This window comes from Cystoisospora suis (assembly GCF_002600585.1).
Source record: "Cystoisospora suis strain Wien I chromosome Unknown contig_70, whole genome shotgun sequence".
NCBI lineage: Eukaryota > Apicomplexa > Conoidasida > Eucoccidiorida > Sarcocystidae > Cystoisospora > Cystoisospora suis.
Genome location: NW_027152872.1, coordinates 23912 through 41751, shown reverse-complemented (window position 1 = coordinate 41751; position 17840 = coordinate 23912). Strand labels below are relative to the sequence as shown.

At 45.4% G+C, this 17840-nt stretch overlaps 1 protein-coding gene across 1 annotated transcript; it reads left to right on the top strand.

Moving 5' to 3' along the window:
- Positions 1-1539: 1539 nt before the first annotated feature.
- On the top strand, positions 1540-16712 carry CSUI_000139 (alpha beta hydrolase family protein; the record flags this gene model as incomplete). The annotated part of the gene is made up of 3 exons (XM_068060373.1): positions 1540-12018; positions 12466-12799; positions 13403-16712. 3 exons carry the CDS (start codon positions 1540-1542, stop codon positions 16021-16023), a joined length of 13434 nt encoding a protein of 4477 aa, XP_067927651.1. The 3' UTR covers positions 16024-16712.
- Between the last annotated feature and the right edge of the window lie 1128 nt (positions 16713-17840).

Sequence of the window (17840 nt, the reverse complement as noted above, 5' to 3'; positions counted from 1 at the left end):
TCGTTAGTTGTGTCTCGTGTCTCTCAGTCTTCGTCTCTCGAAACCCGGCGAAGTCCTGTTTGAGACGCGAGGAGTTAGCTCTTCTCTTGACTACTTCTCTTCCATCCAGCCAAGCAGGGGAGCTCAGCGTGTCTCTTCTCTGCTTTGATCTCCTGTTCTCGTCCTTCTCTCGTCGGACTTGTCCACTCTCACCTCACCAGAAAGTCTTTCCTTTCTTCTTTTCTCCGTCTCTTCTTTCCTCTCAGAGTAAAGAAGACTTGCAGGTGAATGAAGGTGTCCTTGTCGACTCAATGGCCTCAATGCTTTTAAGCCGGAGAAGTTCTCGGAACAGCTACAATTTAAAGAGGAGCGTTTTCTTTCTCTTTCCTCTCTCTTCCTTTGGTCTTTTTGTCTCTCCCAGCTTCTCTGTCTTCACTCGTCTTCATGTGAATCAAGGGACAGTGCACTCTCCAGAGATCAGGTATAAAGGATATCTCTGATATCTTTTCTCTTCTTCAGGTTTTCATAGAAGAAGCAAGGAACGACCCTTCCTTTGCTTTCCCGGTTCTCTTGTCATCGAATGCACCGAGTCCTTCCGTCCTGATCTATCTATCTATCTATTCATTTCTCTTCATCTCCGCCCGTTTCTTCTGTTCTTTTGCAAGACGGCCAGGAACTTGCGTCTTATCTCTTCTCTAGTTTTTCGTTGTTAATGACGGAGAGGAGGGGAGCAGTCAACTCCCTTGAAATCTGCCTGTTCTTTTCTATGTCTTCAAGGGACCACAGGCAACAGGCGTGAGAATGAGACAGTGAAACACAAGAAGAAGATGGGGGAACGAGTGTTTTCGTCTCTCAGGGGGTTTCCGTGAAAAGCATCGATTGGAGAAGACGCTTTCAGGAGAGCATAAAGGTCAAGAAAAGGCAGTCTAGCGTCTTCTCTCCGTCTCTATGTACGGACATCGATAAAACCAGCTCGATCAGTTCTCTAGTGCAGGGATACATTTGTGTGTATATCCTTATCGTCTTCCACATGTTTCTATCTGTACATAGATAGACACAGAGGTCTGGACACCCCCTAGGGGTTAGAAAAGTTCATATTCATGACTCGAAAGATGTAGGAAGGAGAGAAGAAAGATCAAGGAAGAAGACGAAGGAGGGAAGAACAGAAGAGGCGACGGCCTCTGAACGAGGATGAGAAGGATAACGAACGACACAAAGTAGTGAAAGCTCCTGCTAATTGACAGAGAGAGAAAAAGAAAGAGAAGATGAGACGTGACCACTGAAGACTCTTTTGCGTCTCGGGGCCTGTCGCTGTTTCACCAAGAAGGCAAGGGGGAGAAGAGCGAAGAGATCTCCGTGTGGTCGTCTTTCTCCTCTTCTTGGTTTCGATACGAAAACTCATGTGTTTAAAGAAGACACCTCTTTGCCTCTCTCTCTCTCCCCTCCCCTCCCTCTCTGTCCTGAAGATCAGAACATGACTATGTAATTCTACTTCCTACGTTTTGTCTCTCTTTTCTTCTTCCTTCTCTTGTATATCTTCTCCTTTCTTTTTTCTTCAAGATGGCGGGAGTTCTTTTGAAGAAGGTGGTAGATAGCGGGATGTTCCCAGGGACGGCGAGTAGTTATGACGTGACGTCGTACCCCCAGCTTCTTCTTCTTCCTCGCAAAGACAATCCTGACATTAAAATTCCTCTTCTTCTCTTTCTCTTACATCCACGGCATCAAATGCGAAGACATCTAGGCATGCAACTGGAGGTGATCGAGCATTTCATCTGTCATTTAAGGAGACTTCAGCAACATAAACATCTTCTTCTCGCCCAAAGATCAAGTCTGAGACAAAGAAGAGATCTCACCTTTGAAAGGAGAAAGCTCCGAACACATCAAAGAAAAGAAAACTGTCATAAAGGATCGATAGATGTCACCGCTCCTTCTTCTTCTTCCTCTTCTTCTTCTTCCTCTTCAGCGGTGAGTCTTAGCAGTGCAGGGAAAACATCGGCCGCGACGCTTGATGGTCCGACGAGTGAATTTTCCTCGCGATCGCCTTTTCTTCTACGTCCGGGTGGAGGTTTGGTAGAGGGGACAGAAGGAAGAGAAGGTTCTTCTTTAGAAGAGAGTGGTGAGGTTAAGGGGGGGGGAGAAAAAGAGAGAGGAAGAAGGAAGGAAGGAGAAGGAGGAGAATCATATCGGGAGAGTGATACTAGACTAGAAGATGAGAAGAAGAACGAAAGAGAGGAAGAGAAGGAAAATAATAAAGACGACATTGAGGAAACGCATATGAGTCGAAAGAAGAAAGAAGAAGGTGTTCAGATAGAGAGAATTCAGCAAGATATCAAGCTAACAGAAACATTGATCAATATCTTGCAAAAGAGGTTCACATTCTTTCAGCAGGTGCTACAAAGGGAACTTATAGAAGGAGGGGGAGGAGGGTGTCGTTCGACAGCTGCGTATGATACCTGGTCTCTCTCAACATGTGATAATCTTGTTTGTTCTCCTTCTTTCTCTTCATCCTCTTCTTATGCTTCCTCGAACTCTCGTCATTCTCGCCCTTGTAGACATAGTAGTAGTAGTAGCAATCGCGGCTTTGTCTCTTCACATGTCGGTGCTGTTTCTCCTCAAGATGCACAGCCTCCTCCTCTTGCTCAACACCTCTTTTCTTCCTCTTCTTCTTTCTCGTCTTCTTCTTCTTTCTCTCACCCGCATCATTCTCTTCCGTGTTCTTTTGAAGCTCTTCTCTCTAGTGAACTTCTTCATTCTGATACAGCTCGGGTGTGTGCCTGTCCACCACTTATCATCTACGCCCATGGCAATGGGAGTGATATAGGAGATCTTTATAGTCGTTTCGCTCTCTTGTCCGAGCGATTGCATGCAAATATGCTTCTCTTTGATTACCCTGGCTATGGCAAGTATATCGGAGCTGCAGATGAAGCGTCTGTCGACCTCACCATTCAAACTGTTTTATCTTTCGCCCTCAATCGTCTCCAGTGGTCTCCCCAGAAGATCATCCTGTGGGGTACGTCAATAGGGACAGGGCCGTGTACTCGTGCTGCTGCATGGCTAGGAAAGAACGCAGGCCGTCTTGATCAAGAGGGAGGTGAGAGAGGACAAGATGAAGAGGAGGAGGAAGAAGAAGAGCGACGAAGAAGAAGAGAAGGAAAGGAGATGACTACTGCTGGTCATGGTGTATGGAGGGGATGGGGGAAAAACGAGAGCGAAGGAGAAAGGAACAAGGGAGTTCCTATGAGATATGATGAATCTGAGAATGAAAGAGGAGAAGGAAGTCCTTTGGCAACAAGTCATGGGGCGGCGGCGGCGGCGACTTCCTTCTTCAATCAAGAAGATGACGAAGAAGAGGAAGAAGAAGACACAACATGGATAGGAGGAGGAGGAGGGCTGGCAGCCTTAGCTTCATCTTTCTTCTCTAATATTGCCTGTGGGGCTGCAGGTGGATGCGGAGGTAAAGATAAAGGATCAAGAAAACGTGAGAAAAAGAAGGTTACCATCCGAGAAGAAGTTGACCGACGCCAACGTCGTCTTCCGCATCATCTTTCTATCGATTCATCTCATTCGTCTTATCCTTCTTCAACATCCTTTTCTTCTTCATCTACATGGAGAGGAGAAATGGGAGGGAAGCTGTCATCTTCTTTTTCTTTCTCATCTTCTTCCTATTCTTCTTCATCTTCGACAAGAGAGAGGTTCTCTTATCCATCCTATTCACGTATTATGTCACTCCCTATACCAGGAGGGTTAGTATTACAGTGTCCCTATCGTTCTATAACGCATGCAGCGTCTGCTTTTGTTCCGAGCGTTGTCGCGAAGGCCTTGGTGTCTACACAATGGCATGTGGAGAAAGAAGTGTTAGAGTGTATCTGTCCTATCTTATGGATCCACGGCCAACGTGATGAACTCTTTTCTGTTGAAGGAAGCCGAGATATGCTTGCAGCTTATCGGCGTATATGCGAAACAAGAAAATCTCGAGCCTTACTTGCCGCTTCGGCCTCATCCATGGGGATGATGCGCCTCATGTCTACGGCGGTAGTGAAGAAGGGACTGCAGGAGGAGGGGGGACCGAGAGAGCCTGCAGATGAAGATCAAGAAGATGAAGGAGGGAAAAAGAAGAGAGAAGAAAGATGTTCTTCTTCTCTCTCATCTCTTGCTCCTTCTTCAACATCCTGCAGCACGACCGGAATGTCATCTACGAGTAATTCGTTGATAAGCAAATCCCAGTCGATCAAGCTTGTTCATGAGAATAGCCTTCATCATAAATATCTTTTGCATGCAAATCACTACACCTGTTCTCCTTTCTTGAGAGGTGGAGATCTCGCATCTGAATGGGCAACCGGACACTTCCCAGAGAAAGCAACTCATATCGAGTTCGACATGCAAAATGATCTTATCGTTCCTGTTAAAGCGTTCATCCGACGCAACCAAACAAGATGCATCGAAGCTCTCTCCATGGAACTTTCTATCCTGTGGAATCAACTTCTTCTCCTCCTCAATCAGAATTCTCTCTCGTCCTCTTCTTCGTCTTCAGCTGTCGTTCTGACGGAGTTTGAGAGACTCTTCTTCTTCCCCCCTCATTTCCTCTCTAGTTTAACTCTATGTGGTCATCACCCTCTGATAAGATCTTTCTCCCCGACTGTGAAAGATTACTTTGATCTGAAATACGTCAACTGTCCGAGTCTCTTATCGCGAAGGAAGAAGAAGAAAGATCAGAAACATGGAGGACAAGGAAGAGGAGGAGGAGGAGAAGGAAAAGAAGAAGCCAAAGCAGGTCGAGGAAGAATCTCTTCCATACGTGATTGGTACCGTGGAGACGTGTCTCTCATAGGAGGAGGGGTAGGCCGAGGCTGGGGGGCAGGGACTGGGAGCAGTTCTTTCTCTAGAGTTTATGCGGATGATTCGGAAGATGACGATGATGAAGATGAAGAAGAGGAAGAAAAGACGAAGAAGGATGAAAGAATGTTCGGAATTAGAGAAGGTGAAGAGTCCTTTTCTTCTTCTTGTTTCTCTTCCTTTTCTTCAATCTCCACTGTATCGACGATCTCCGGGAGTTTCTCCTTATCTTCTTCGTCAACCTCATCTGAGAGTTGCTCTTCTTCTTCTTCGTCTTCTGAGGGGGGTAGTGAGAAGGAGAATAAAGAAGGAGGAGAAGAAGAGAGGGATAGGGATGAGAGGGTGAAAAGCAGGATGGAGAGAAGAAGGAGAAGAGAAGAAAACAGCGATATCGGTGTCCTTTCGTCGTCATGGCCGATGAATCATCATCATATAGAGAGAAGTCATGGCGTGTCTCCTTTATCATCTTCTTTTTCACTTAAGTCATGGGCATCCCTTGTACGGAGATGGAGAAAGAAAGAAGATGAAGAAGAAGAAGTTTATAGGAAGAACATGGACCCAGGAACGAAATCCAAGAAGAACTCCTCTTCTTCTTCTTCATTTCGTTTTTCTTCTCCTTCATGTGATTCGTCGTCTTCTCCATCTCCTCCTTCTTTTTCATCTCGCGGCCGTCATATTCGAATTTTATCCTTCCTACAGGAGAGTCTTCTCGAGAACTTCTCCGACACAAATTCTCTCTTAGCTTTCCTAACTCACCGGTATATTCTCTTCCTTGACGCCGCCTTGGAAGCGCTCCTGGAAAGAGGCTTCGGTCCAGAAGATGAGGAAGACGAAGAAAGAGAATTCGGTGACAAAGAGAAGAGGAAGAAAGAACAAGAGATGAAGAGAAGAGAAGAGGAGGAAGAAGAGAGACGAAGAAAGCAAAGGATGGTTGGTATACCATCGAATGAAGAAGAAATGAGAGTCATGGGCTCTTCTTCAGTTCTCCTACCTCTCAGCTGTTCTCACAGCAGCAAAGATGTAAGAGGAACTTCAGGCATCTCTTTATCTTCTTCTTCTTCGACTTCCTCTCTTTTACATACTGACGGGTATGATCGAGATATCTCTCTTCTCGTTCATCGGGATGACGACGTGTTAAACCAGTTCATTGTCTCTTCACACGGAGACAAACGAACGGGAGAAGAAGAGTTAAAGAAGAAGAAGAAGGAAGAAGAAAGACAGGGGACGGGATGCGGAGTTATGGGAAGGAATGAGGATGAGTTTATGAGAGAGATGCGCCTAGTTGGAGAGAGAGGAAAGAAAGAAAGAGAAAGAGAAGAAGAAGAAGAAGAAGAAGGAAAGCCAGGAGAAAGAGAAAGAGAAGAAGAAGACTTGAGAAGGAGAGACATGTTAGGTTTGTTACTGAAAGATAATGAAGTAGAAGAAGATAAGGAAATAGAGGAAGAAGCAGAGAATATGAGAATTTGCAAGTTAGAGGAGTTCGTCAGAAGACTTTATGTTCTCTTGCAGCCGTCTCTCTTTGTCGATGCCATCTATCGTAAGAGAGCTTCATCGACTTCTGTTGCCTCTCTCTCTTCTTTTCCTTCTTCCTCTGAAGGACCTTCGAGAGAAGCAGAAAAGAAATCTGAACAAGCTGAAGATAAGGAAAAGAACAGCGGGGAGAAAAGTCAGACAGGAAGCTCTCAGAGAGATTTTGTAAAGAATGAAGAAGGTTATATACTTGATAGTTTGGTCATAGCTGGAGTCCGTCTACGTTTATCATCTCCTTCGGATTTCTCGTCGTCTTCTTTCCTTCATACTGATAAGAAACATGCTGCTTCTTCTTCCTCTCTTCCTTCTTCTTCTTCTTCTCCCTCTTATTCATCTCCCTCTTTCCCATGTTTCAAGCATCGTCTAGTGTCGAGTATCCCGGGTGTTCTTCAAGCAGAGTATCTTCCTTTGAAAGAAATCTCTCGTCGAGCTGGTGTCTTCCTAACTTCTTCTTCTTCATCTCTTCATAAGACTGATCTTCCTAACGCACAGACACTCCCTCACGAGCATCTCCCTGTACATCGAGATCGAGACGAATCGATTCCCTTAGCTTCTCGATTTGCCTCTTCTTCTTCTGTTACTTCAACTGGCACATCAGGGCGACGCTTAAGTCTCCCCACTTCTTCTTTTTCTCATAGGCAGTCACGTGATGATCAAACAGGAGAACAAGAAGGCGAATTCTCTTTAAGATCTCCTCATCCTTCATCGTTTTCCGATGGAGAAGAAGAGAAAGGAAAGTACGTGTCGGGAGGGGGAGTCAGAAGAAAAGGAAAACAAGACTCGAACGAACAGCGACAGCAGAGGAGAAGAAGAAAGAATAAGAAGAACAAGCTCCACCGTCATTATCCCATGCATGCAGATGAGGCCACGCCTCTGTTACATCCTTTGCATGCGTATTTTCCTTTCCCGGAGTATCTGGTGGTTCCTGTCTTTGTGCCCCCTCTTCCTTCTTTACGTCCTACCTTACAATGGCTCATAGAGCACGCCTGGAAGAAGAAAAGAAAGAGAAAGGCTCGCAATTCATGGGCCTCAGAAAAAGATTCTTCTTCTTCTACTACTGTGTCATCTACTTTCATCACTACTGCTTTTTCAGCTTGTAGCGCAGCACCCCTTGTTCAGCAACCTATCATACAAATCAAAGCTGTTTCATCTTCTTCTTGTTCTACTCGGTATGAGAAGAAGGAGAGTCGTGTTTTTCTTAGTAGCCATTCTCCTGTATCTGTTGAAGGAGAAAGAGAGAAGAAGAGAGAAGAGGATGTACCACGTACTGCTATAATGAAGGAGAATGATACAGCCAGTTCTTCTTCTTTTCTTCAAGATAACTCCTCGATCTTGTCATTAGTTCATGCATACGAAGAAACCTCTCGTCTTCCAGCTATTTCTTCATTATCTTGTCTAGCTCCTGTTTCTTACCCTACTGCAAATACCGCAGAGACATACAGTCAAGAGATGGCGAGTCTCGATTCAAAGAACGATCATCGAGATGTGGGGTCGATGCTTCACTCAACATCTGCTGAGAAGAGTGGTGGAAGGGATAAGAAGTTCTCTGCTTCTTCTTCCTGTTCTTCTTCCTCTTCTGATCAGGAAAGGTCGTCTTCTTCACGTGTTGCAAGTATCGAGGAAGAACAACTGCGGCGGCAGCGAGAGGCTTTACATGAGGAGTTCTATTCTCTTTATTCTCTCCGTAAGACGAGCCTTCATCTTGATAGGAGACGTGACTCTTCTTTCTCATTCTCTCACCCCCCGCGATCAGGAAGACGGGAGGGAGAAAGAAAGAGTGAAGAAAGAAGAAGAGGAAGGGGAAGTGTGTATCCTCTTTCGAAAGACATCCGTAAGAATTCATTCTTTCAGAAGCACGTTGCTCTCCTCTTCTCTCAGCAGATGCTCAATAAACTTCTCACGACGACAAACAGCATTCGACCTTTAACAGAGATGCTAGGGAAGTCGTCGTCTCTTCTTCTTTCTCTTCCTTCTCCTTTTTCTTCTTCTTCTTTTTCTTTTTCTTCCTCTTGTAAGAACGAGACAGCGGCACATCATAGTGATTCTCATTTACCTGGTTCCACAGGAAATGAAGATAGAAGGGATTTCATTCATTCTCCCTCGCAGACTTCTCCTGATGCTTTTCATGGAAAGAAGAAGAGAGAAGATGGAGAGGTTGTAAAGACGAAGAAGGAGGAGGGTGAGAAGGCGAATCTTGTCGATGCTTTTCATCTTTCTGAAGATGCTTCTATCTCGCCGTCCTTTCCTTCTTTCTCACATCAGCGAAGAGAAGAACATCAGAAACAAGAAGAAGCGAAGAAGAAGAAGAACACAGATCTCTTGACCTTTCTTATATCAGGGGGGGGAGAGCATTACGTAGGAGGAGGGAACTTCTTTCCATTTGGGTGGGACTCTCTTCTTCTTCGTCTCTTCGGCAAGAATCTCCCTACGTTTCTTCCTCGTATCAATCCTGATGCTTGGCTAGATGAAGCCGACCAAGAAGAAGAAAGACTCGAGGGAGAAGACAGCGAAGAAGAAAGAGGAGGAGAAGGAGAGAGGAAGGGGGAGGGGCTAAGAAGAAGAAGAAGACATACAAGTGAACATCTTCTCGGTCATAACGAGATGAGATCTTCCATGGTAGCTCAACAAGATGATGCTTTCGATCGATTGGATCAACCTCTCCTCTCTTATTCTTCTTCTTCATATGGTGGCAAGAGACGTGTCGATGAGAAGAGAACGAGATTTTCGTCTCTTCTTCATTGTAGATGGGGAGCGACTCCTGAACGTGTGTATGAACTTTTAGATCGATTAAATGCCTTACAATCTCATCCATCTTCTTTTACAATTGCTAAATTGAATTCATCGTCATTCTTTGTCTCTCAACTGTATACAGAAGCTTGTTCTTCCCGTTCAGCCGCTTTAATCTCTTCTCTTAGTTTCACTATGCCTCTTCTCATTCATGTTACTTGTACTTCCGATACTTCTACTTCATCGACGATCTCAGCTTCAACACCAGCCGCTCCTAACAAGGGGGGTGTAAGAAGAGGAGAGAAGGAAGAAGAAGATAGACACCGACGAGGAGAGACGTGTGAAGAGCCTAGAAAGAAACGGGATAGCTTTCTCTTCATGGATTTCCTGACGGGTCATAAGAAATCACGAGAGGACAAGAAGCGAGAAGGAGACATGAAAGATCTTCCTCAGCAACATCACCGCACGTATCTCTCTCCTTACGATGGAGCGGAAGGAGAGAAAGATATGGAACAAAGGAGGTCATCGACTTCAAAAGGGAAGAAGAAGTCCAAGGATGGAAGAAAAGATAAGTTAGAGAAAGAACTGAAGAAAACGAAGAAGATGCAGAAGGCAAAGGAAAGAAAGAAGAGCTCTTTCTGGTTTCTGAAAAGCGGTGAAGGAGGAGAAAGAGAAGGGAGATGGTGTGAGGCTGAGACAGTCTTATCTAAGAAGCTTCCTGTCCAGATATCTTTATCTCTCCAGTTTCCTCAGATTGCCTATGTCTCTAGTGTATTAGATGAGACGTATAAAGCTTCTATACGATCTTCAGATGTGTGGAAAAGGGAATTATCGCTACTTGGAGATCAGGGAGAAGAAGAGAAGAAGCGAAGAGGAGAGGACGAGGAAAGATTTCTATATAAAGACCTCTATGAGAATCTTCCTTTACCTGGATGGAAGAGAAGGGTTCACGGTTCGAGTAGAGGTAGTCAGGTGAATGAAGAAGAGATACAAAGAAAGACGAAAAGCGATTCTCCTCCTCGTGTAAGCCCTTCTACAGACTGGTTGAAGAAGGGGGATCTATCGTCGATCTTATCGTTCTCACTACTGCGTTCTCTGGATGCGAAAGCCAGAGGAACGTTAAGAAAAGAGAAACAGTCGGAGAAGGTCGATGTACACCTTGAATCGAGGGTTCGTGAAGAAAGAGAGGCAGAAAGAGAGAGAGAAGGAGATACTTCCTCTCTCTCTTCTTTATCACAAGGGGAGGGATACGAGGAGGGAGAGAAGAAGAAGAATCGCGGAGATCGGCGTGATGCTGATGGAGGAGGCCATCCTTCTCTTATAGAGAGATCTTTCATTAACGATGTAGGCAACGATAGAAACAACTCTTTATGCACGTCTGCGAAGGAATCGTCCGTGAAGAGAGCGAGCTTGATCAAAGGAGAGAAGAAGGTAAATCAAGTAGAACCATTGTCTCACAATGAAGAGGAAAATATGAAAGATGAGTCTGTAATCGTAAGACATAGGGAGGGGATGAATAGTGAGGAGATGACGTCGGCGATCACCTTCTGTAGAGAAGCCTTTCAGTTCAGCCAACCTGAGTGTTATCTTCGATCGTATCTTTTCCCCGGGAAATCTCGCTATTCATCAAAAAAATCGGACTATATTCGGTTCCCCGTCGCAACTTTAATGTATCTGAGAACGAGTCTTGGGAGAGAGAGAGGGACGAAGAGAAGAACGGATTGGCGAAGAGATCCTTCTTCGTCTTTGTGGTTTTCTTTTTCCTGTGAGGGTAAAAGTAGTGACGTAAGAGATCTGAACGAAGAGAGAAGAGGAGATCTTTCAGATGTTTATCCTTTTAAGGAAGATAGAGAAAGAGACATCAAGGAGACGGCACATTCAGCTGTCAGTGGTGGGAGTTCTAGGAATGTCCCAAAGAACGAAATGGTGAGACAAGCAATAGATAAGAGGGCGAAAACGATGGAAGAGGAAGAGAAGCAGAAGAAGAGTAAATATCGTGATGAAGGTTTCTATGAGAAAGGAAAGGAGATGAGAAGAAAGGAAAGTTTAATGTCTACGGAAGATATCGTAGCTGAGTTTGTAAGGGCATGTAGAGAGACTGATCCAACATGCTCTTACCGAGGGCGACTCTCTTTCGGTATGAAAGAAGAAGAAGACGACAGAAATGTTCTCTCAACTTCAGGTGAGGAGGAAGAAGAAGAGAAATATGAAAGAAGAACAGAGGCTCGCTTGTCTCATCCACGTGAAGAAGAGAAGGTAAGAGAGATGAATCGTGTTAACTTCTCTCATTCTTCAAGCAAAAAGAACTCGAGTGAGAGCCTTTCTTCTTCTTCGTCTTCTTCTATCTCTTCATCTTCTCTATCGGTTCCTCTACCTTCTGAGAATAAGATCGTGAAGACCTTGTCACCGTGTAGTTCGATAACTACAATGGCCACGGAGACGTCGTCATCGTCTTCTTCTTCTATTACGACGGCTAGTGGGCCTTCTCGACAGGCAAGTGACGGATCAAATCGTATTGAAGAAGTGCTTCTCCTGACGAAGAAGAAGGGGGGTGGTGAAGAAGGAGATGGAGGAAGAGATGGCTCCGGGAAAGAACGAGAAAGAAGCGAAGTGAATGGAAACCTTAGATCACAGCCGGTAGTAATAGTAGTAGAAGAAAGACGAGAAGAGAACGAAGAAGAGGATGAAGAAGAGAAGGAATTGCTGGTTCACGAAGTTCCTCTTCGTCCTTCTCCAATGAATGAAGATCAGCTTCATGAGAGAATTCCTTGTTCTCCTTCATCTCCTAGGTGGATATCGGAGAAGTCTTCGAGTCGTTCCTCTTCGTCTTATTCCGGAGACGTTGACAGAGAGCGTTGTCTGATGACATATAGGATGGAGAAAGAAGAAGAAGAAGGAGCGAGCAGGAGATCGAGTAGAGAGCCCATCTTGAATGAACAGCTCGATGTGGTAAGATGTCTCTCTCTCTTGGCATTCTCTCTCACCTTGTCTTGTCTTCCACGTTTCCTTCTCCTTTTCGAAATGTCGGTTTTCCTAGGGTTCATCTTCTGCATCGGCCCGTTGCAAATTCATCCGTGTCTTTAACTTATGTATCTAGCTATCTATATGTCTATCTACTTTTCTTTTTCTAGTCTATCTATCTATCATCTATCACCTGTATATCTATTTGAGTCTGTTTCTCTATCAGTCACGTGAAGCATAATAGTCCAGTCCAGTAGTTACGCAGTTAAACGAGTCACAGACACTGTTCTTCTCCAGGTATCTTCTGTAGTTATCTTTGTCTTTGCTTTTTCTTCCCGTTCTGTCCCTCTCTTTCTTCACACCTGGAGTGTTTTCTTACGTCGTCAACTCTTCCATTCTTTTCTTCTTGTCCCTCTTCTCTCTCTCTTTCCTCAGGCTCGATGGGCTATTCAGGCGGCTCTTGTTAGGGCTGAGCTATCGCGCTTTACTCTCGTTGAAAGAACAGAGCAAGATTTTCTTCAGTCTCTTTCTTTCTCTTCGTCGACAGATAGAAGGATAAGGAAAGGCCATCTTTCTCTTTCTTCTCTCGAAGCATCTTCCACGCGGGGCGATATTCTCTCCATGCAGCGAGGAAAGGACGAGGAGAAGATGATTTTATGTGGGGGAGAACAAGAAAGCAGGAGAAGAAGAGAACAAGCGCGACGTTCAGAGGAAAGAGCACTGGTGCAGCTCACGATGAGATCAAGACCTCTGCGTGGACTGAATACAGGTATGTATCAAGGGAAGTAGGAGAATAAGGAAAGGCAGAGAGAAGTGTAAGATCTAGTAGTTGTGTTGTTTCATCCTTCATCTGTCTCTGTTGTAGGTTCCATATGTGTTACGGGAGTTGGTCAAAGTCTCGCACGGATGATCATTCATGCATCACGTACATATCGTCTGATGTATGTGCCACATATATATACGTATACATAGGTGTATTCATGTATGTCTGAATGAGTATGACAGAGAACGTATGTATGTATGACTCCATGTGTGTGTATGAATATGATGTGTATGAATACGTATGTATGACTACATATTGATGTGTGAACAGTAGTATTCATGTATGAATACGATGTGTGGATGAATACGTCTATATGTATGTATGTATCAATTTGTACGCATGCATAGATGGTTTGAGCTACATAGTTGCAGATGTAGAGATGGGTAGATAGATAGAGATATATCTCTTCGCGCATACATAATAGGGGATGCTCCTCCTCTTTATCTACACACTGTATGCGCTCACCTGTTCAAACCTATGATTCAACGCCTGGATCTGACAACGTCTTGATTTCTCACCCTTTGTTTTTGTGTCTTTTTCTTTTTTCAGGTGCATCATCGGTGTTGACTCGACATCCCTTAACAGTCGCCTTAGAGGATTTACTTATGCATACACTCGATTTCTTCTATCGATATGATTTCAATGCCACGGTGTCTACCTTCTCTCACCATCGTTATTATCAGTATCGATCTTCACCCCTCTCTTCTCCATCCAAAGGCAAGTGTTGTCTTCTCCCTCAGTATCCTCTTCTCCCTCATATACCTCCTCTCTCAAACTTAGCTCCTATCCGAAGCATGTATCTGAATGCGCTCTCTTCTTCATCTTCTCCTATTCTGCAGTGTTCTCCTTTTCCGCTTTCTTCTTTTTGTCCTTTGGATGGTCTCCCTCTTTCACGTTGCTTCTCTCCTCTGTCACCTACTGCCGTCCCCTCTTCTACAGCTTCTCCTTTTCCTTTTCTTCTTCCTCCGCCTCTTCCCCCTTCTTCTCTTTCTTCTCCCTCTCCTTCAGCGGGTACCTCTTCAGTCACTTCAGGGTTTTCTACGTCCAGATCTATCCCTGGTATCTCCGTTGTGTCACCTGAAGCCTATCACTCTATACCTCGCACAAGTTTGCATGCATCTTCTCCACCACCTCACGTGGTATCTGGTGTTACTCCTCTTACAACCACCTCCTGGGGAGCCGCTGCAGCTCCGCTGAATTATCAAGATGTCTCTCAACAGAAATACATGGTCTCTACTCCATCGAACACCTCAGCGACCTCTTGTTCCTCGGCTTATATTCCGGCAGGGTCGCTTGTCCCTGTCGCATCGAGTTCTACTCCTGCGATGGCGACTCTTCAACATAGCTCAATGGTTCCTGGGGGCGGTGCATCACCTCAGGTGTATAGGAGCCCTCGTACTGTAGAAGGGTTAGGAGAAAGAACAGGAGGTACCAACATCTCTACAGACAGACAGAATCCAGCTTCATATCTCGTATCAGGACCATCATCGTCTTCTTCGTCTTCATTTTCACATGGAGGGATAGATACGATGAAATCGGAAGATCCTTCTGTATCTCATGGCATTCCTGCTGTTTCAACTAATGTCTCTTATACTTCGACTACTCCTTTACATCCTTCGGTTTCTTTCCTTTCCTCACCTCGTCCTTCTCCACCTCCTCCTCTGATGGCACCACCATCACCTCCCCTTCAGCCGTCTCCGAGAACTACAGCTCATGTCTCTCCCATCTCTCAGCCTCTCAGTTCTCCTCCGTCTCTTCCTCTTGGTAGTTCTACGACGAATCCAGATGTTCTGGCGTCTAGAGCTGTTGGCATGACACCTCTCCCTGTTGCTGGTCTTTCTCATTTTCACCATCATAACTCCTCGTCTTCAGGGGTGACGGCGGGTGTCTTGTCGACTCCTCGGATCATCTCTCCACGTCCATGTAACGTTCTGTCTCGGGCAGCTACATCTCCAGGTCCTATTCTTGGTCCTTCGTCACTAGCTCCAATGACTACAACTGTGAGCAGCTCTTCACGTCCAAATCTTTCTCGAGCAAGATCTCTTATTCTTCCTTCTGTTCCAGGTCTTCCTCTTTCTTCGAGCCGTACAAGTACATCTTCGTCACCATTCCTTCTTTCCCCTGCGGCAGGTTCTCCCTCATCATCCTCATCGAATCTTCCTCCTTCTCTGCATTTTGCCCCCTACTCGCAACAGTTTAGTCCTACGACCTCTACGACATCACCTCCTCTTCTCTCTCCAAAAACCTCTACGGCTCGACCTCCTCCTACGGTTGTCGCTTCGTCAGTCGTCACCCCATCTTCTGTCACCTATTCTCGTGCTTCTTCTTCTTCTTCTCACTCACATCTTCCTCCTCAGTCATCTTCTTGTCCTGTGGTAGGATTAGGGTCGGTTCACCCTCATTCTAGTACATCGAGGATCATGGCGTCTCCGCCAGTCTCTCGATCGATTCCTGCGGCTCCTGTCCCTTCGTCTACGTCACCGCGTCTTCCTCCTTCACATCCGTCTTGTTTTTCTTCTCCTTCTCTTCTTTCTGAAAGTGATGTATCTTCTCTTTCATCGTCTTCGTCTCGTCCTACTCCTGCAGTGCCGACTCCTTCGAGTCTCCACATACCCCCTGTGTCTTTAGTCAATACAAGTCTTTGCAAAGAAACAAATAGATCTTCTCTTCTCTCTTCTTCATCTAATCCTCATCTTCCATTGAACTCTGTACAGTCTCCAAGTCTTACCTCGCCACCGTGTCTCTCTTCTTCAGATATCTCTTATATTCCTCAGTCTTTAGGACAACCGAGGAGATTCGCTGATCAGGCTCCGACATCTCATTCTCTTCATTCGCACGCTTCTTCTTCTTCTTTTCAAAGTGCAGGAGGTAGAAACAGTGCTGCCCTAGAAGCAGAGAGCAAGCAGTATCGTACAATGATACAGGCAGGAGAAGAGCCTCGACAATATAGTGCTAGAGGGGACGGTAGCCCCGGACTTCTTTTACGAAGTCAGCATAGCAAAGAGTTCAAGGACGGGATATCTCAACCAAAGAAAGGTGTGGAAAAGGAAGAAGGAACGAAGAAGGAAACGGAGAGGCGTGTAACGATTGTACAGCAACAAAGACAACCTTCAAGTGAGGGGTGTATGCCTTTAGCTGTCTTTCGTATTGATAGAAAAGATCTCGCCTAGGAACAGCCTCGTGTGGATGTCTTTGTCTGATAGGACGGAGAATAGCAGTTACGACGAGCTAGACTTCACCTCATCCAAAAGCAGGATCATGCTACAAGAAGGAAGAAGAGAAAGAGAACCAAGAAGAAAGAAAAGAAGGCAAGGGAGAAAACGCTTGTCTGAATGGAAGACCGGCGCTTGTTGGCATGACCATATGAAGCGAGGTTAATCACGTTCTTCTCCACGAAGAAACACCTCATTCTCTTCATATGTAAATTGAGAGAGTGAAGTTTCTCTAAATAGAGACGAGTGCGTCGCGGTCACCGACCAACAATCGATATGAAAGAGAAGACACATCGAGGGATCATCTTTCTTTTGTCGTTGTATTCGATGTATGGATAGATACATGTATATAGATATGTATTGTACGCAGTGGTTCTTGTCTCTTTTAGAGTGCATCTGTCCCGAGAGCATATCGTCTCATGAGGGACTCCCACCACATGTGATGAGATGGACGTATTTCTCAAACGTTCTTTTTCGAGTGTGTGAAACGCGTCTTCTCAAGACAGACAATATGGGGGTGTATACGCAAGGCTCCCTATTGATTCTACTGTTTAACAACCAGGGATGTACTCGCTCTTCATCTCTCTCTCTTCCTTTCTCTCTCTCTCTTTCTCTAGCCTTTCCCTCGCTTCTCATCAAATGATCTCATCTCTCTTCTTTTGTCTCTCTATGTTGAGATTCATGAGACATCGAAAAAGTCCGAGCGGCTGCTCATTGAAAACACAGGTTCTTGCAAAGTGTTTTACCAACTGGCACCTGGCCGGTGTCTCTTGTTCCCTCCTGATCTCCTGTCTTCTCCTTCGTTCACCTAGTACGGGGCAGCCACAGCAGTGAAATGGATCGGCCATCGCCACTAGACCCCATTCGAAGGATATCAATCTCAGCAAACAGAAGGTATCTGTCACTCCTTCTGTCGTTGTAACGAACCAAGAGGAAACGAACCGCCCCCGTATACCCACACACCGCAGAGGAAATGCGAGTACGGTGGCAGTTTAGGGTGGGTTCCCAAAAGCAGGAAGGTCTCGAGTGGTGTTACTGTCGCTTTAAACTTCGCAAGAGGAAGAGTTGTCCACAGGACGGACTTTCTCATTCTAGAGATCATGAAGGAGGGGTGCCGTATAGATATCTATACAGTTGTTCGTTGTCCGCGGTACACTGTTTTTGCATGGGTATTCTTTCGCTTCTTTCCCGGAGAAGATGGTCGGCTCATCTGATTAGTTTTTTGTGTTCAGGAAGCAGTAACGAGCCCTTCGTTCATTGGGTGCCGCTTAGATACTGCGGTTGAATGATTGAAGCTCGTGAAGTAGAAACACTACATGACCAGTCTCTCTTGTTAGATTAGACAGAGACAAACCAACGAGGTCTTGTAGCTCGAGTGCAATCATCCAGTATCTAGCTACCAGCCTGCCCCGTATATGAGGCCCTTCCTCGAGGCGGCGATCAGCTGAGTTGTTTCTCCGTCTATGTTCATCTAACCTCGGTTACTTTCCTTTTTCTCGGCACAGCTCTCGTGCGTCTAGAAGGGCGACCGTCCTGAGCGTGATTTACGGTGTAGTGAAGCTCGAGTGTCGCTGCAGCTTCGTATCTCTCTAGTCCCGGAGCAGCACAGGTGTAGACAGCAGCTACCATTGCTAGTTATGATTTGAGAAATTCACTGAAGGCAGGAGATAAGTTACACAATAGTTTGTCCACATCAGGTTTATCTAGCATTCCTTTATGTTTCACTGACACGGGTAGCGAGCGAGCATAAAGAGGATAGACGACGATCCATCTAC